Source organism: Cariama cristata, unplaced genomic scaffold (genome assembly GCF_000690535.1).
Source record: "Cariama cristata isolate BGI_N322 unplaced genomic scaffold, ASM69053v1 scaffold6197, whole genome shotgun sequence".
Classification (NCBI taxonomy): domain Eukaryota; kingdom Metazoa; phylum Chordata; class Aves; order Cariamiformes; family Cariamidae; genus Cariama; species Cariama cristata.
This window is the reverse complement of record NW_009625986.1, coordinates 8937-29410: the sequence shown is the minus strand read 5'-3', so window position 1 is coordinate 29410 and position 20474 is coordinate 8937. Positions and strand designations below refer to the sequence as shown.

The following is a 20474-nucleotide window of genomic DNA, read 5'->3' as shown; positions in this document are numbered from 1 at the left end:
TCTTTCCATTTTTCACTTCTTCTTCAAGGCTAGATATTCGACCTAAAAATGACCAAAACATGAATGAGGCTGGGCAATGTGTGTGAAGAAAGAATGTATTTTATCCACTTAGAGAAAATTTTTCAAATGTAACAGCTTCTAATTCTGACTATTAAGAACATCTCCCTTTGGAGTGATTTTAAAAGTTATCAGTAACATTTCATAAGCGTCATCACGCATTTTCTCTTAAAAATGTGTCTGCACTTATATAATTGTATAGAACAGCACACTAATCTTGTCACAATCTGAAGCTCAAATAACACCACCAAAACCTATGTTTATTTCTGAAACAAGAAGCAAGCTTAACTTCAGAAGATTTGCAGGAATACCTTGTAAATCACTGATAATCTCTGATCCATGACTTCGATCTCTCCTTTCTGATTCTAGAGCTGACTGAAGATTGAGAAAGTCCTTCTCCAGTTTGAGTTTTGCATTCTCCAGCAGGCAGTTCTTATCTTGTAGTTCTCTATTATTAGTTTCCAACTGCTGGATTTGCTTCGTGCTTTCTGTCTGGTTCTTCCTTAACCTGGCTGCAGTATCAGACTCTGACCGCAGCAAAGAATTGGCTTCATCCAACTAAAGATTGATAAAAACATACTTCAGAAATAACTAAAATATAACAACTACCATTTCTACTACAGAATTTTCATGGATTAAAGAAATAAAAAGGAGTGTACTTTAGGATTACTTTTGAATGCCAGAACATGACAAGAAAGAACAGCTTTTAAAACTCCATTACACATTTCAATCCCTCCTCTACTAACAAAATCTGTACTTTAAACAGCAATTATTTTAAAATATACATATATAAAGTTGGCATGCCTGTCTTTGTAGTTGATTGATTTTCTCATTGGATATTTGAGAGTTCTGATTCCTCTTTTTTAAATCTTCAAGCTGGTCTTTCAAACTGTTAACTGTAAGAAAAAGAATTCAACATTGTTAATCACTCTCATGAAAAAGTTTCAATTTGAACTGTAATTCATTTATTTTATCTTTTAAAAACCCACATCAAAATGGAACCCTTCAAGCATGGTTCAACATACCTTCATTTTCCAAATTGCGTTTCTTATCTGCTTCATGTTCTGCTTTTCTCTGGTATTCTGTGTTCTTATGCTGAAGAAGAGCCTTCTCTCTTTCTAACTGTCTGACTGCAGTCTCTACATTTTTCCTTGAAGTTATCTGGATATATTTGAAGAAAACACCACTAATTACATACAGAAGAGTGGTATTCTTTAAATGATAAAAAGACAGCTCATGCACTCAGTTTAGTTTGTAATGGAGACACAGTCTATTTGCCTGCCGCAAACACAGCATATCAGAACGTGTCATCAAATCCAGTCCAGGATGACTATGGCCAGGAGCTCTTACAATTTAAAGATTGTTTGGATTTGACAAATCTGGTGAACCTGCCTAGCAGCCACTCTGGAAGCACAGATGTAATGTAAGGTCTTGACATGCGCCTGGATGACCAACACATTAAGTTGTACACATCCACTAAAGATATGACAAATTTGTAGTAGTACTAGGGTGCAAAGCTGGGCAAGAAATAGGGTCCTTCTACTGTCGCTGTCTGAACAATGCGAAGAATGGCCTTCCTCTTCTAGCAACATTACTCTCGCATCTTCAACTTTTAGAATTGTATATGGGACATTTGTATCACGCGGTCCTCCAAATGAAAAATATGGTAAAATACTAATTCTGGAAACAAATGCATAGTTGTAGGACAGAAATCATAATGAAAATATTTTAGCAGTGACAACAATGTCATGCTTGTGAATATCAAGAAATCAATGGGTATTACTTGCTATAAATACACCGCTACTCAAAAGCAATTTGCCATTTCCTAAGCAAAAAAGCCACACACAAATGTTAAGTTCTAATTCCAATAAGAAATAACTACGGACTTACCTCTTCATCTAGTTCTTTCACTATCTTCTCTAAACGAGTATTAGTAGACCTGAAGAGATTTGAAAAATATTTTTAAACCCTGCTGATTATACAGAAATTAGAATGTTTGGATGTGTCTCATTAATTTTATGTAAGATATTCTATTTTCAGCAATCACATGAAACTTCAAGGACTGAGGAAATCACTCAAACAACAGAGAGATTCTCATGGAGTGTTAACGCAAAAAAAAAAAAAGGAATAAAACAGTAGTCACAGGAGTAGCAAAAATTAAGCCAACAATTTACAGTGAGGTCTGCTTGGAGGGTCAGGAATCCTCAAAGTGGATTAAAATTCTTTTAAGCATTCAAAAAGAAAAGGTATAATAGAACTTCTTTATAAACATACCAAACATATCAAAATAGTCTCACCTGTATTTCTGTTCTAGTTCATCTTTGGCTTGTAATTCATTACTGAGCTGTTCCTCTAGCTTGCTTAGTTTTTTCTGAAACTGTGTAAAATGTCAAAAAAGCATGGCCCACATATAAAAATGCTATCACATAAACCAAGTGTAATTCAATTAAATAACAAAAAAAGGGAAAGCAAGGAAAATAAAAGAATATAGTGGAAGACTGAATTCAAAACCATCACTAGACGGTTACATCTTTACAAGGTATTAATCCTGATGATTTTAAAGATACAGATCTGTACCAACAAAATTTGCTGCATGCTATGTTAATCTAACCATCACAGAATTATGTGCCACAGATTGTGAGTCAAAATTTCTACAGGCAAAGAATACTGTTACTGGTCCTTTGCTGTACTCTTTTCTCTGTAGACAGAGACTTTCCACTGCAGCAGGATTTTTGGGATAGTCTCTTCTAAATAAAATTAAAAAAGAAGAAGGGGGGCACTTGATCAAATTGAATATTCAGAGAATATTACTAAGCATGCTCAATGACCTCACATAAAGAAGAATTTCTTAGTCTAACACATACAGAAACTGACATACACGTTTCAAGTTTGGGAATGCTTTGTTTTGCTTACTAAAATATTAAAAGGAAACTGTGAGTCAAGTACCCAAATATTAATTAAATTATAAATAATAAATTTTGGATTCGCCTCATGTCTTCAGGCTTCCAAATGCATTTATTTTCCTCCCTTCCCTGCTCCTCCCCTATCCTCCAAACATGAAATGTAAAAATGTGGTTTTCTAAAACATTTTATAATTGTTACAATTAGAAGATTCCCAGAACAGGAACACTGAAAAGGACATCAAAATCAGAGATTAATTGCTTGAGAAAATACAAATAAAAATAGTTGTCAGAAATAAAGTGCAAAATTTTACCAACTACTTTTAATATCACAACATAAAGCAAACATTACGAATGTGACACTATGTATTTTGAACAGCAGTAGCATTTCTTTTTAAAAAGGAAACTCTAAAACTATTAATCTATTCAGCAATGTCTGTAACTATTCATCTATTCAGCAATCACAGGAAGCAATGAAGTGGAGTCTAATAAACATTTGCATTTAAATTTATGCTGGTCAATAAATAATGCATTTGCTTATTTTTTAAACTTTGAAAAGGAATTGCAAGTTTTAAGAAATGTTAACAGTATACTGTCTACACTTGAATAATACAAATGTTTAAGTAACATAATGAAGTAAATACATGAAAATTCCACAGCATTCTCATGTCATCTGCAAATTTAAATTCAATTGTCAGTCTTCAAAACCTGGATAAACACATTCCATACACTCATTTCAACCGAGAGCATGATTTGAACATTCCTTTAACACTGCAGGTGACAATTTACTTTTCCAAACTCTGAATAAATCAGTCATGAATCACTCAGGCAAGCATGGAGCCAAAATTCACAACCTTCCCAAGAGTGATGCTGTTTGTGGCAAACACAGCCTTACACATTTGTTTTCGAAACAAACTTTAGATGCCAAAAGAATTTGAGAAAAACCTGTATTCATTCATCTTTATACTATAGTACCTTAATGCTTGAGTACAACTGTTTCAGAATATAACGGGTTTACTGTTAACAATTTGGTGAATAAATATTTAAGATATTTCACATTCACATAACTTACATAGAAATTTTTTTATTCCTTTCATAATTCAAATAACATACTTACCTCCTTGCTGTCCTGTAAATAGACAATATCATTTTTATTGAGGATTATTAAAAGACAAAAAGCCTCCCCCCAAATTTCTTGAAAACTTACTTCAGACTTTATCTTTTCTTAACAGACTTAACAAAATTAGTTAATCATGCCATTAATACTTACAAAAAAAAGCACTAACCTCATTTTTACTAGATTGCACAGATTCATTTTCTCTGCAAGACTGAGAGGAGTCACTTAGCAACCTGTCAAAAACAAAACCAAATCCCTCCAGCTCTATTCAAGTTTTCAACAACTCTGGCAACCTTGCCACTCAACTCATTTTAATCAATTCTCTCAAGTCTTAATTTGACCTACACTGTTCTCAGAATGAAGTTTGTTTATTTTAGTGTGAGTGCAACTTTCTGATGTGAATCTTTTCTGAAGCATAACATATGTTTTCAAATCTACAGTAGCTCGTAAGTTTTTAATAATACAATTATTTAACTATGCAAGTTGAGTCCTAGCAAGCTATTGTCTTGTGTGAACTTTTTTCTAAAGCTACTAATAAAAAGCCATTTTAGAACTAAACTACAAATCTATCAGTATTTTAACCCTAAAAGATTTTTTTAAGAGGCTATATAATTTTGTGCATATAAAAATACTATGTTTAATCAGAGTTATCAAAATACCAGAATAGTAGCAAATGATATATTCTACTTAAACTCTGCATTTTGTACCTTCGCCACTGGACATAAATGAATGTAATGCAATGAATAAATTATGTATCTAGAGTGAAAAAAAGGATAGGATATAAGAAAAATCTGCAGGTGTACTTCTAAAAATATCACATACAAATTGTCTCTATAGTAGGTAAATCCTATAAAAGGCAGCTGGTTTCCCACGAAGGCTTTGGGGATTGGAAAGGTTTCCACGTCTCCCTTGTCGTCCTCAATGTCATCAAAATTACTGCTATCTATATCACTGCTAAGCTCAGGAACAACAGGAGCAGCAGCTATAAAAAGGGGAGAAAAGATCAACGTCAAGATTCAGCCACTTGGCTATATACTGGTATCTCTATACCGTTAAAAAGACTGTAATATATGTTGTCCTACTAGTTAAATATGTATTAACCATGCAGCAGATCTGTAAATATTACTGTGAACATTTTTTCTAGAGAAATCTATTTTTACATTAGTTGCCTAATGCACAGAATATCTAATGCACAACACACTAAATACAATCATCATTTTAAGAAATTTTAGTAAATACATGACTTTAGAAGTTATGATCAAGTTCATGATCTGAACTGATATACTTCAGATTTTTACCTAAAGCTACCAAGTTCGCAATGCCTTAAATGAAAAGCCACAAAACTGACAAGACCACTGTCAAACTACTGTCTTCACTACTGTAAGGTTAAAAAAAAAAAAATACCAAAAAAATCAAAAACCACAAACAAATAACAAACAAAAAAACCCAACCAAAAATCAAACCCCCAAAAACCAACAAAAAAACCAAAAATAAATACCCCAAAAGAAAACAACAAAAGCCACAACGAAACAGAACTTAACATGCATTCTTTTTCAGTTAGAATTCTGGAACATCCAGTTCTGTTGTTCAAAATGGAAATCTATACATTAAAAGCACAATAACAGTGAGGATAATTCCAGTAGGAAAAATGTGTATTTACTAACCCTTACTGATAAGAGTTTTTATAATACAAATGCTAAATGTGGAAGTTTGAGCAAAATTCTACATAGATAGAAAATACTTAATTTATACAGCCTGAAGTTTTTTCATTTCTACTACTGCAAATACTGGATAAAAATAGAACTTTTAAGCTAATTTACTTACTCTCTCGAATGTTGTCCCAGTTCCACTGATCACTCTTGAAGAAAGGGTGATGCTTTATTTCTTCTACCCCATTTCTCCCAAGTCGCACATCCCTAAACAAAGCAATTAAGCCAAACTCACATTAGGAAAAATAGCACTTTTTTATCATTTAAATTCTGACTTGCTTATAAGCAGCAAAGAAACTTTCAGTAAAGATTGTCTGTGTTAACCACATTAATGGTCAAATAAAAAAAAAAATTAAAAACCCACCAACCACTGATCTGTAGTTTCTTATACAAAACGTACTCTGTTCCTTAGCATGTACTCTCCCTGCGACTGCTAAAATGTCCAGAATTTGGAGTCTGCCACGTGGGGAGTAAAGCAAGAAAGACAGCACTGAGGCAAAAACTAAGAAAAAACTAAAAACACAAACAAAAACCCAACACCCTCAGGGGAAAAAAACTGCAGAAGTTCTGTGTCTGCCAAACCACATGACAAACCTTAAGACGCAAATGAAGGAAGGTCTGACTTACTGCACAGAACAGTTATTCAAAGTTGGACTGAAATAAACGTTTTAAGAATTCCATCCTCTGCCCCATAACTAACCCTGACAAATCTTGTGCTGATATTTGCAGTGAAGTAAATCTTTAGAGCAATAAGAAACTTTTAGTTTGACCAGAAGAGTCTCTCCTAAAACTATCTACAAGAACAGGACATAAAAACAATGCACGTAAAAGAACTAATAAATCATAGGGTTGATGCTTATTCCTTCTTTAAGTGCTTCAGCAGTGATCACGCATACAGAAAGAAGGCATCTGTTTCAAATAAATTGCTCAAGCACTGTATTAAATATAAACAGGAAGACAGACACACGTAGTGGAAGTACACCTCGCTGCACTGACATTATTAAATTCTACTCGTATTTTCTCTCTACCCTTCAGCTACTAAGGGTGAAAAATGCTGTTAAAGCACATCCTTCCTGAGTAACCATGATCTTGCTCAACAGAGCAAACAATCTCTCTTTGAATGCAAACCCCATTATAAGCCAATTTTTTTTTCCTAATCCCTCATTCTACAAAGGCTAGATGCTCTGCTGTAGCCAAACTCAGGTGACCACAGGGAAGTATAAGAAGGCATCACTGATCCAGAGTTAAGTATGGATATACAGTGTTCTTTTAAATCAGAGAAATCTCTGCTTTCTGGAGCTAAAGAAAATGTAAGTGTTCAGGTCAAGAACAAGCTTGCACAGCTTAATATCAATAAACGGCTGCGTTCCACAAAGGGAGACCTCTAGGATCAATTTATAGCCAAAACAATATCCTTGATTTGTTAGCTATACTTGTCAATTAATACTACAAAGCAAATGAAAAAGTTCAAACTTTCTAAGAAAGCTTAAACAAACTCAGTAAATACATGCTTATTTTCATAAAAGTATTTGCTTTCATTTTTTTCAGTAACACCCACTTAGACACTGAGCACAACAATTTTGTCGCTGCCTTGAGGCTTCCAAATTACTTTCAACCTTTTGTTTGTTTGTAATGCAGTTTGTTACTGCATTATACACCGCAATTGGAAGGATTTGTCTGGCACTAATTGTGTTGTTAACAAGAGCTGTCAGAATTGCTCATAGAAATAAAATACTGTACGCGGAAGAAACATCCCTGAAGAAAAACTAGAGAGCAGGAGATTTTGTAGAAGAGATTTGAACAGAGATTAGAAAAAGTAATGGAAGGAGTTAATTTTTAACAATGTACATGTGCTAATGCCATCTAAAAAAAAACCAGTACCAGAATAATACTTGCACTTACCTATCAGTTAAAAAGGCACAGATAAGGTTCTTTGCATGCTTAGAGATTTCCACATCATCCGGGAAATGTAATGAGTTCTTATGATCCATAATTTTACTGTACGTTCCTACTAGCGAGTCTGCATAAAAAGGAGTATCGCCTGAAAATAAAATGGTAAATTGGCTGTGATTTTCAGACATGCTCAAGTTGGGTAAGTCAAGAAAGATAAAAGATACAAAGTAAAATTGGAATGCAGGTACAAAATAATGTATACTATTAAAAATATTCCTTCTCTAAAACGCCTGTGTTACAAACTGAACCGTTTTTTGCCCTGTATATCACTACCAATTTTGCCCAGTGAATTCCATCTTTTGTTCTACCTGAAGACTATCACTGTGCTTTCTCATTTATGTGATGGCTGACAGCCACATAAATCCCCATCTTTAAGTGCTTTCATGGGTATAACAGATGAAAACTCATTAAAGATTTGCTAATGGGCATTTGTTGGAAAGAATCCACCAAAGCTCTCCAAAGACCGTTTCAGAGGCATGCAGGTCTACCCTGCCTACCCCTGGAGCTGCCTACGGCAAGCCAGCTCTGAGCAGGAGCTTTCACAGTGTGTTACTGCACTGTTAAACCCATATTAATAAATCTTGTTGACTGACAAATTATATTAGCTTGGGTGCCCATATTAACATGGGCAGGTGACTTTTAAAATGATAGACCTTCCTCACCCAAAGGTTTCCAGCATAAGCTTTAGTTAAGTCTAGTTTCTTTGCAAATATCCGTAAGAAAGGTAAAATGGAGACAACTGAAAAGAATCAGTATCGATAAAGGTAACTGACATCCAAGTTAATTGGCAACATTCTGAACATACAAATGGTTCGGGTCAGTAATGAAGAGGCTGCAACTTTTACATAAACCCTTTCTCTCAACTAACCCATAAGTTTAATAGAGGAGGTGACCAATCAATCCATGAGCTCGGGTCTCTCCTCCATCCCAGTGTGCTGCATCAGGGAGGGATCACCTGGCAGGGCAGTTGGCATGCTGACTGCATGCTTCCAACAAGGTATGGAAAATTTCAAAAGCCAGGTACACGAAAAAATGTACAAACCTTTACCTTCTTTCTGTCATTTTATGACAAAATAAGAAATTAGTACACATTAGCTTGAATTAAACTTCTAAACTTTTAGTACATTCATTAGGTTGCCATACCAGTACATTGGAGGGGGGGAAATCACTGATATTTGCTGCTGATTCTCTCTTTCCAAACCTTCCCCTTCTTAATTGTCTTCAGCCTCAAACAGCTTTGATTTAGGCCACACTTCAAAACTATTCTAAGTCACTGAACTAATGTTAGGATTCATCCTGTGACTAACATTTTAGCTTTTAGTTAAGCACACAATAAATAGTAGTACTGCGTCTTTACTAAAACCAGAACAACAGAGCAGAACGCTTTCTGTGCTTTCTTTAAAGCATAAAGTTTTAGAAGGCCATAGGCAGAATCTGATATTTGAACACAAACAAAAATAAGATACTTTCTACCAATGCATGGGATATGGAGCAACTAAGTAAGATTTCATTTTTAAAACAATGTTTTTGTTAGAAGGATAAAAAGGGAAGAATCCTCCTCAGATACAAGGGGGGGCGGGGAAAAAGTCTCCCAGAAAATATTCAGGACAGCTATGTCCAATATTCTAGTAACTGAAGAATTTTACTTATTGCTAAAATTGTTTATGAGAGATTATTAATCATAAAACACATTTTTTGTAAGCCAAAATGTCTTAACTCTGAAAGACACAGAGATTGTAATAGCATCATATATCCAAATGTCTTTCCTGGCTCAGGACACCAGAAACATCAAATCTGCAATATTCCCAGAACATGCTGATTTGGATTTTTAATAATTATATGCTCAATTCCATCCTTCTATAATCAGTATTTTGCTACCAAAGTATAACACTGATCCTCACTGTATTTTAAGATGCAGATGACTCATCTCCTTAACAGATTATATTCTATGTTTGCTGCCATAGCAGTCCAGTGTATTTTACTGGAAAATCCTGACTCAAGCATAAAAGAAAAAATCAAGGCATACCTCCACTCATTTTGACCTAATGGAAGCCATTGCTAGTGCTGGGGAAAAAAAATGCCGGGGGGGGGGAACAAAAGGAAAAAAAGGAAGAAAGAAAAAAAAAAAGAAGAGAAAAAGAAGAGGGCAGTCCTGCCCTTCCCATTCCTTTCCCATCTCTGCATCCCTGAAAACTCAGTACTGTCCCTGAGGTGGCACAAACATTCATGGGACAGTAAGGTAGCTGACCCAAGTTAAAACTATTCTAAGAATTAGTTCTAAGCTGAACCAAGTCAGGGAACTAATCATTGAGCAAGCACGCAAACAGCTGTCGCAGCATAACAGCGACAGAGAGCAAAGAGAACAGGAATGAAACAACAGCATCAGCCAAAAGTCAGAAGCTGTTAGATAGTGAGCTACAGTCAGCTCCCTTGCAGCAAAGTACAGCTAAAGGCACAGTAAAGACTCAACGATAATCTCATTAGCAGAAAAAAATCACTACTTACCAACTAGCATCTCAAAAAGGAAAACTCCTACAGACCACCAGTCACATTCCCGTCCATAATAACCATCACCTCCTTGCGATTTCAAAACTTCAGGCGATATGTAGTCGGGGGTTCCCACAGCTGTATCGCAGCGCACCATACCCGTCTGTGCAACAGCAAGAATTCAAACAGTTCAATTAAAAATACTTCTGAGTCTTTAAACAACTCACCTATTAGTAGACCAGAAAAACATAAAAAATATAGCCCAAAATATTTGGTTTGAGGAATGTCTTTGAAAGACTTTTTTTTTTTTTTCACTCCAGAAGCAATATGGACTGAAATGACAATTCCTGGTAATGTGCTCTCCCCTGCCTACTCCATAGAGGTTTTTCTTGATTACACCTTTCAAAAATTGACCAATTTTATGATTTTTACCATTGGTTTCAATATGAAGCTACATACCATATCAGACTTCTCCTTATCTCACTGAATTCAGGGACAAACTTCAGAATAATTTTGACAAGCTGTGAGCTCTAGGCCCTACAGAGCAGATGCGTAACAGTTCTAACTGAGACAGTAAATCAAGTTACAAGTAAATTCTTCTAGTCACACCTTAGTCTTTATTTAAAGATAGGAAAAAAATAAACGGAAAAGTTATTTTTAAAGAACAGAAAAGCTTTTTTAAAGCAGAAGTTTTTTTATTAACATATAATACATTAACATAACATAGTTGTATTAATGGAATGATTCTTCATCCTCTTTGCTTCACACTGAGAGACTAAAAATGCAGGGGCTAAGTGACGCAAAAGCATCGTCAGATCTGCCAGCATGCTGGTTCAGACTTGTAAGCCTTGTTTCCCTTAATCAAATTCACTGCATTCATTTCAGAGAGACCAGATGGGTGAATGAAATGAAATCCTGGATGGAGTTAGAGAAGTACCAAAAATACACTCAACTTTTATTCTGTTTCTCAACCTGAAATATTTTCTACATCATCTTACAGTTTACTTCATGCATTTTGCCATCAGCATGACTGGCAATATATAGTATTTCTGAGTATTAATACAGAGTATTAGTAGCAACGACTAAAGTCAAAATACATGTTTAAAGAAAAAAGGAGAAGTATATTGCTTTGGTAATTGTATTGACATGTAAAAGTTAAGACGCCGAATTACAATATTTATTTTCACACACAATATGAACTGCCAAAAGCTTTTATTTATGTACTAAACCAGAATCCTGGAAAGTCATGAACTGGCAGGCAAAAACTAAAGTGATGACTAAATACTGCAGAGGCCTAAGGAGTACTTCAAAGGTCCTCCTGGCAAATGCCTATCATCTTCTGCAACTCCACGCTGAAGTTGAAACCTAAAGGAACTTTAACTTCTCAGTTCCAGAATGAAGAGCAGATTAACTTCTACTTTCTATATAATATGAACCAGATAGCACATAGCTTGATCATCCCGGAATAAGAAAATGAAGTTAAAACTTTTCAGAAGACCTAATGCATTCTCTGGACAAAGAAGAATACAGATGAACACATTTTAACACTGGGAAATAAACTAAGGCCCAAATGCTCCAGAAATCTAAAGCTGAGAACTTTCAAAAATGGATCTGGCACATGGCAGGAACCATTATTTGAAAATCCTGCTTGTAACAGCACTTTGTGCACAAATCTACAGGTCTCCTCTGAAGCTTAAGCCTCTCTCTGCTTTCAGCACTGGAGGAATTGCTCTAGGCTCATGCGATTCTGCTGATCTAGTAGGACTGTGGCATCTTAATGAGGCCTCCAACACTGCTGCGTGTCTATCTCTTCCTTATCCAAATGCAAACTTACAACAAGGGAAAGTCTGAATCTTCGCCCAGTGAAGACTGGCTGAAGCCACCGGAATCCCTCTCTAGGTAAGAAGCTTCTTTAAAAACAGTCACTGAAACAGTTTTAAAAGACTTCTCTGAAGACCGCAGCTTCAGTCACAGCCTCATCACCTTGAAACCTAAGCATTTAATAACACCCCATTTCGTGTTCCTCTATAATTAATACACCAAAACAAGAACACTTTTTAATACGTTATACATGTTGATATTTTATGAAGTCTTATGCAAACAAAGCAAAGGTTGTGTCCAAAAAATGCCAGCCCTACCCAAGTCTGATAGCTGATCTGTAACAACAAAGTTCTTCCCAATGACATTATAGATGCTAAAGAACTCCAAGTAACAATGCCTTAAGTTTTCAGACAAGACGTCAAAGAATTGAACAGTAAAACAAAAAACTACTTCTACAGTTAAAAGGACCCTGCATGCTAACATCAGTTTTTAATGGACTGTATCTCCCTGAGGCACATGGAGTTGGTTGTACCTACTTCCTGTAAAACTCTCTACCTTCTGTCTCAGCGACAACTCTAAAAATGCATTCACGGAATCACAGAACAGCCCAGGTTGAAACGGACCCTGAAAGATCATCTGGCCCAACCTGTCACAGGAAAGGGAGCCTAGATGAGATTATCTAGCACCCTGTCCGACTGCATCTTGAAAACAACCAGCAATGGAGATTCTACCATGTCCCTGGGGAGGTTGGTCCATTATCACCTGAATATAATATTACTAGATTTCTGTTCCTCTCGTTTACACACTTGTTTTTTCAAAGATCTTGGGTGTTGCTCTGTATGTATTTTTAAGCACTAGATACTCTTAATACTGCAGTCAGACTAGCTTCTATGATCTCTGGCATCAAAGCCAAGTAAACAGGAAAGTCCTCTCTCTGCAGTACATGGCATCCTGACAGTACCTACATTCTGCACGATGACTTCTGCCTTCTGTACTTCAGCATTTGAAGAGATCTAAAGGGTGCTGTTTTCTCCAAAGTGTTACTCCCATGCTTCAAATACTAAGCCTCTGTTTTATGCCTGAGCAGCATACTTATTATAGCAGTTCTCATACAAAGCTTCCTTTCGGGAGTCTCAAGCCACTGTTTTACCTGAGACTTTTCTCATCACCTCAAAAGGTCAAGGTGGATCTTGGAACTCATTTCCTGCAGCTGTGCAAGAGATGCACGGTGCAGAATTCTAAAAAAGGCCATCCAGAAGACACAGCATATTCTACAGCTTACAACAACTTGGTGGTGAGGCTGCAGTGTTTCCTAGCATAATTCAGAATTCAGAATTACATTGCTGAAGACAAGGAACAGGAACTCATTCCTTCTTTCAGCTAAAAGAACATCCCTTCTTTTGGTCACATCTTTTTTCAACAGATATCCTCTAAACCTGTGCTCTTCTAAAAGCTCATTTATAGCACAAGACAGCATTATGTACTGAGCCTGGCAACACCAGGAGCTCCTGGCTCTACAATACCTACCAAAGCCAACTGTTGCCTAGTTTCTTATATAAAACCTGAAGATTAGATAGAGTCTGGTGAAACCTGCCCTGGGCTACCTTATCATACCTAAATACCAAAAGGGAACAACAGCTCCTACTAAACCTTTGAGGCCAATTCTATTCTTTATGTAATTATAGAAATACTCGCCTTGTTGCACATTTTTTAAAAAGCAAAAAATCAAAAACCCCACAAACCCCAAAACCATCACAACTGACCATAAACAGGTCAGTTCCTTTTATGTTGGAAAAGATCACTAAAACACTTAGCAATTCTTTTGACATACTGGTAAGGAGAAATTCTGCTGCAAGTGTCTGGACTGGCCTGGAAGCCTTGAGAGGACACCCAATTCAATTCCACAGCAGAGATCAGAAAGTCTCTCACCAAATTGCAGCAGAACTTTCCTGGGCTCTCAACAGCATAAGGAAGATACTAATGTGCACAACTGCTAAAAGAACTCCAAATCAGAAAAAAATAAATAAGTACTGGGTAAGCATATATTTTCTAGAAATCATCCTGCCAACACCAATATTGTATTTACACAGCTGGGATGTGTTCATGTTTTGTAAGTAGCAGCATGAGATTTGGAGACAATCCAGAACCTCTCAACTTCTAAAGCTTCCTGTGTAAAAAATTTTTGCCGTTCCACTGAGTCTGAGAAACATGAAGAACTTAAAATGTAATCTGTTAAAAAATTAACTTCTTTAGCAGATCAGTGGTTCATTGATGATGCCCAGTCCAAACTGAAGCTCACTGTAACTCTTTATGAGGAACGTGCATGCACTTCTCACATTTATAATATAATCAACCACATTTTAGTATTACATTCTTTTAACAGCAGCAACAAACAAACAAACAAACAAACCACAAAAAAAAAAAAAAAGGAAAAAAAGGCTTAGGTTCACCATTTCTGGGATCCCTAAAACAGCATAAAAGGATCATCCTTTTTTGGTAGATTTATATTATGAATTTTCTGATTTTTTTTATTGTCTCTTCTGATGAAGATCAGATTCCCTTAAGACCCACAGTCTATTGGCTTAAAACCAAGATTAATTTTTTAAGAACTAAATTAAGATATCAAGTACTACTTCTGATTTTTTTCAAAGTAAATGCTGTCCTCTAAAATATAGGCAAGTAAATCATCGAAGTAGAGGTAAACAATCTATCTGCATTTAGAATAACAACTACAATATCAGCAAAACTAAACAGACTACCTCAATAGACTACTAAATCGACTACCTAAATAGACTGAACTGCAATAAACAGCTGTAGTTTTTCAATGAAGTTAACATGTTGTCACAGAAAAGAAAAAAAACCCTAACGAGAGACAGTACTTCTAGATACAGCTGAAGAGACATCAACTTAATGATGCAAATGCAAATTAAGTAGATTGAAGAGATTATACCAAGTACTGCCTAAACAATATAGAAAAAAAAAATCTAACACATTGAAGCAAATAAGCTTAAAAGGATCATCCTTGCCAACATTAATACAGAAACCTTTCAAAGGCCAGGCAAATCATAACACGCATCCACACACAGTTTTTTTAGAATCTGGTGTAATTTTTCACAGGAAGAATATATTGTGTAAATTACAGCCTAACACTGTTTGTCAGGGAATATTTTAAATACAAATAGTAGCTTTAAGTCTCCTTTAATAAAGTATTACATCCTGTTAAAAGTAAAATATTCTTACACAATCTCATTAGAAAACTGTGTATTTGGCTGTACATGATAAAATCTGGACAATTAAAATGTATGACATCCTGACAAATAGCTAAAATAAATTTTAATCAATGTATCACATACCACTGCTGCCTTACCTGACCTCATTTTAATGACCACTAGAGGATGCTGTGAGAACAATTAGACACACAACACTAATATTTATTCAGGAAAAAAAAAAAAAAAAAAAAGAGGGGGGGGGGGGGAAACTGTATCTTGCCTACAAAATAATTTCATTTACAGAAAAATGTCAGTTTATAAACTGTTTCAAGGTTACTAACGTTGAAACTAGGAGTTGTCTCATAAGCTTTTCAGACATTTGGCAAAAAAAAATGAACCTCAGAAATTCATAAACACACATGCTTTCAAAAATAACAAAAAGTAAGTTTACATCCTTCTTCCGTGTGCCAGAACAGTTTATTATAGAAAAGGTTACACTATTTAAAGTACCCCTGTATTTAAAACTAGGAGACAAGGAACAGCTTTCCAACTAAATGGACCATTTGATGAATATTCCTTTGTGTATTCTAATTCAGAAGAAAATAACCTTAGAATTACAGTTTTCTACATGATAAATTATTCAGTTGCATACTTACTTCATCCATTTTCATGCAAGTGCCAAAATCTGCCAGCTTCAGATGCCCATATTTATCTAAAAGCATATTGTCAGGCTTCACATCTCTGTGTATCAAGCCCATGGAGTGAATTGCATCAAGAGCAAGAACAACTTCGGCCGTATAGAACTTGGCCCATTTCTCAGGCACATCGTAATTGCTCATAAGGTTTACGAGATCTCCACCTGGCATGTATTCCATTACCATGTACAAGTATTTGTCATCTTGAAAGGCACAAAATAGCTGCAACATTAAAAAAAAAGGGAAAGACAAAAAGCACAATTACTTCTCAGAGACAGCTAGGAAGAAGAATAGAGCCTCTTATCTTGAAGTTTCATTAAACTTGAGCATATGTTTTCAAGATTGATATAAAGCAACCTTAATTTTTCTATTCAGATAATCTACATTTGCCATTAATTATGACAGTACCTTGAAATTTACTGAACTTCAGAATCCCCTAATTTTTATTTTTAAAAAAGCAAAAAAGATTTCCTGATTATTTTAGTAGCATGAGCTTCTATATATCCATGTTTCTTGGTATTAGAAAGCAGCACTGGGTCAAAATGCAAAATATCAAAACTGAGAAAGGGAGCATCATGTATTGATTTGAAAAGAGCTCAACAGTGAACAGCATCTTAGATTGTTTCTCAATTTTATATATTATAAATCTCCTTATCTCTTTACATATTTACAAAAACAGTTGTCACTACTGATTTTGTCCTAAATCAACATGTATATTGAAATAAGAAAGAAAAAAAACAACAACCAAAACCCCACAACAAAATGTTCCTGAAGACAACTGTAACACAATACAAAGAAATTATCCTTAACAATAAAATAACAGTCTGGTATAGGTTGCAGTTAGTATGTTTCCTACTGGCGTGACAGTGAAAGTAAGTTGAGTCTCTTTAAAATGTATTTCAGACCTAGAGTGCTGAAGTTTTAGAGATTTCACCCAACGATCACCAGGTCTGAAAATGGCCCAAACCAGCAAAAAGCATTACTATCAAACGTTCAATGACGGGTGTGAAAAAGTCTCTGAAAGACTCTAACCTTATTTCTCAAGGAATACTGCTCCTTTACATTAAAAAGTAAAATTATTCACACCTTTTAAGTTACCCACACAAAACTCAAAGGCAATTGAGAAAGAGGATGTGTGTAAAGGAAATCAAAAACAGGGAGTTTGTGAAGGATAAGGAACCCATAAAGGCAGGAACACTGTTAAGGAGATTTGACCTTTAGATTAGAATTATTTGTATATTAATGACAGAAGACCTATATTATAAATACGTATTTTAATACATCTATGTTGCACTATATTTGTTTTGGTCATTAAAATCTAAACTAAAATCTAAAATAGTCTCTGTATTCTCACACGTAAAGATATTAATATAACGCAAAAATAAATCACAACACTATGCCTTCATACAGCACTTTCATTATTGACCTCAAGGGATTTAATTAAAAAAAAAAAATTATCTAGGACTCTGGTTTCACTTGTTTTTCACATTAAAAAAAAAAAAAAAGGCACAGAGAAGCAGTGTGATCTGTCCCAGTTTCTGGCTCAGAACAGGAGCTACATTTTCTTAAAACCAGCTCGATGTCCAATCCCACTGGACCACATTACCTATATATATATATATCTCACGCTAATACACTTCATCACAGAAGGCACAATTGCAACTACACTTCAATTCATTTGCTGTTTACAAATACACACCCATTTATATCATGCTTGCTACACTTTCCTTTGAAAATTGAGTGTCACATATTTCTTGTTACTTTAAATAAAAATAATTCCAGACAAGTACTGTCATTAGAAAAGAAAAAAAAACCTAAATAAAAATTCACCTATTTGGTTAAGTATTTCTGCTGAATATAGGCAAGAACACAGAATATGCTCAGAAGAGCAAAACACCTAAATAAAAAAAACCTTGCAAAACATTTCTTGCATACATAAGATAAAGTGTTACGAAGAATATATGGAAAGCTTAAGGCCAGTCTTTAGTTATTAAATATACAGAAGCATGGCAATATACATGAGAGCATTTAAATGTATTAATTATTTAATAAAATGAAGTACTAACAATTTATCTAAGCATATGCTTTTTCACTACTCATTTTATTAATTGGTGTAATTTACCAGTTACAATTTGCAATATTCAGTACTAATTCTTCCCAAAGGCATAATTCATATTACAAACATCATGATGATATATGTCATGAGACAGCTGCAAGCAACAGTGTTCAAGACCAGCTGAAGAAGTCAAGTCTCCATTACTTGGATATTAATTCTGAGCTGAGATGCAGTAACAGACCACTAAACAGAAGATGGTCTCAAGCAAACCACTGCTACAACCTCCTTGCCTTGCAGAAGACCAGGAGTGTACACTCATCCATCACCAAATTGCAGCTGAAAAGACAGTAACTACTTAAAGCACTGTTAATACTAATTATCTGTGATCAACTGACTGTATCAAGAGGAAAGACTGGAAATAATGTTGACATTTGTTTCTATATTTCTATACAGAATTTTTCTTAGTTGGAAAGGTAACCTCCCTATTATTCCGAATAATTATGTGAGTATTTAAAAAATCTGTTTAATTCTGTTCTGTGATGCATCTGTAGTGACTAAAATGTAAACTAATCTACTTTCTAACACAGCCAAATACACAAAACTCAGTGAAATTGCTGTAAATATGTATTTTTAAAAAGTAAAATCTGAACTTAAACCATGATTTGAGTTTAGACGTAAATTCAAAACGAACTCAAGACTGGGAAGGATCTACGGCTTTATTATTATTACTTCACTCTTACATATCTTCCTTACCTGAACCACCCATGGACTGTTGGCGAAGGCCATGATATCTCTTTCTTCCCAGAAAAAGGCTGAATCTGATCTCTTGATCATTTCAAATTTACTGAGTAGCTTCATTGCGTAAACCTTCTGTGTCATTTTATGGCGAACCTATTGGTTGAGAAAGAAGAGAAACAACTTTTTAAAAATGCTTTGTTACAAAACTGAATACGAGCACAGTATATTTCTCCTATGTGCAAACTGCTTTATGCGATGTGATGCCTCCAGGTCTTCATATACCCAATTTTCTACACAGTAAGGATTTAAGAACTTCCAAACCTGGAAATAAAAACCTAACACCTGCTCCAAAAAACATAGCAGGGGTGGAACAAGGAAGATGCCAAATGAAGGACGACAGGTCAGAGCCTGGCCAACTGCTGCAGTTGTTGCTGCAACCCCAGAAGAGGAGCTGCAGGACCTCGAGAAGGATGCGCCTCAGGGCTGCAGGACCTCTTAAGAGGTATCTGTTTTATTGAAGATGCACCCACACAAGTGTATGCTCTTCCTCACTACGGCTACAAGCATAAAGGTGGCAGCTGACTCCAGTAGTCTGCTTACTCAAATTGAAACTGCTAAAAAAAACCCAAACAAACAAGCAAAAACAAAAAACCCAAAACCAGCCAAAAAAATCCCAACCACAAAACATGCCAAAAAACCAACCCAACCCAAAACTCAGAATGAGAAAAGTACCATCCTTCTCTAAAGAACTGGACTGCTGCTCTTAACATTTTCTGAGTGAACAGGCCTACTCCAAATCACTCAGAACTCTAAAAAAAAAGATTAAATCATTCTGTTTACAGAAGAAAAATAAAATGCTTGTCTGTTTCCCCTTCAAAAGTTCCATCATGTAACAAGAAATAAAATGCAACTCTGCCTATATTTTCTTATTCTGAACACCATCTATCCGTTGCATTCATTCATGATAGAAATTCTGCAAGCAGTCCACTTCAGCCTATTCCAATCGTTATTTTTCACAAAAAAGACCGCTCCTATTTCTTAAATTCACCTTAAATGATGTAAAATTAATAACATAATTCTTATTAGAAAACTTTAATTAAAGCTTTCATGACAAAATCTGAAAATATTTTTGAAAACTTCATGTGAATAAGGACATGAAACAAAATCCTTAAAGTCATTACTTTGTTAATGAAACAACGTTAGATTTATGCTACTTTATGAAACAACTACTAAAGGACCAATTTTTTAACATTCTTGAGTGTTCATTGCAGAAATTGAGGTGAGAAGTATTCAGCTGTAAGATGTCTGAGTCAGCAGAAAAAGAAGAAAATAACTGCATCTTAAGTTTTTGCATATTTTCTTCACATTAAAGTAAAAAATTCAGTGGACTAATTTGTGAAATCAGAATCAAACTGTTATGATTTTCTGGTACATTGGAAAACCTCACATTTAGTAAAATAAACCGTATCGCCCAATCTCTTAGTTTTATACAGTGTCCAAGTTTAATTATGCTACTTGAAAGAATGTTTAATAGCCTCTTTTCCTGAACAGCTGTAAATGTTTCAGGTCCATTATGTCTGCAGTGCAAAGCTTCAGAGAGGCACCTATTTGGTCTACAAGTCTGGGAGTATCAGTCCCCTGCTCCTGAGGAGCTGTAAACATTAATGTCGCTGAAGCAAACAGGGACGATCTCTAGAAATAGGAGAAACATCGAGGGGGTGGAATCTTGGAA

The 20474-nt window shown here is 35.2% G+C and overlaps 1 protein-coding gene across 1 annotated transcript in view; it reads right to left on the bottom strand.

The window, feature by feature from the left end:
- The window catches only part of ROCK2 (Rho-associated, coiled-coil containing protein kinase 2), a 45996-nt gene that overhangs the window by 20299 nt on the left and 5223 nt on the right, over positions 1 to 20474 (bottom strand). The window contains 14 exon segments of the mRNA XM_009703827.1: positions 2 to 42; positions 369 to 615; positions 862 to 953; positions 1083 to 1218; positions 1948 to 1996; positions 2355 to 2434; positions 4075 to 4086; positions 4244 to 4307; positions 4897 to 5056; positions 5899 to 5990; positions 7686 to 7824; positions 10242 to 10386; positions 15910 to 16170; positions 18758 to 18895. Of these exon segments, the coding sequence (XP_009702129.1) occupies positions 2 to 42; positions 369 to 615; positions 862 to 953; positions 1083 to 1218; positions 1948 to 1996; positions 2355 to 2434; positions 4075 to 4086; positions 4244 to 4307; positions 4897 to 5056; positions 5899 to 5990; positions 7686 to 7824; positions 10242 to 10386; positions 15910 to 16170; positions 18758 to 18895 (1656 nt within the window).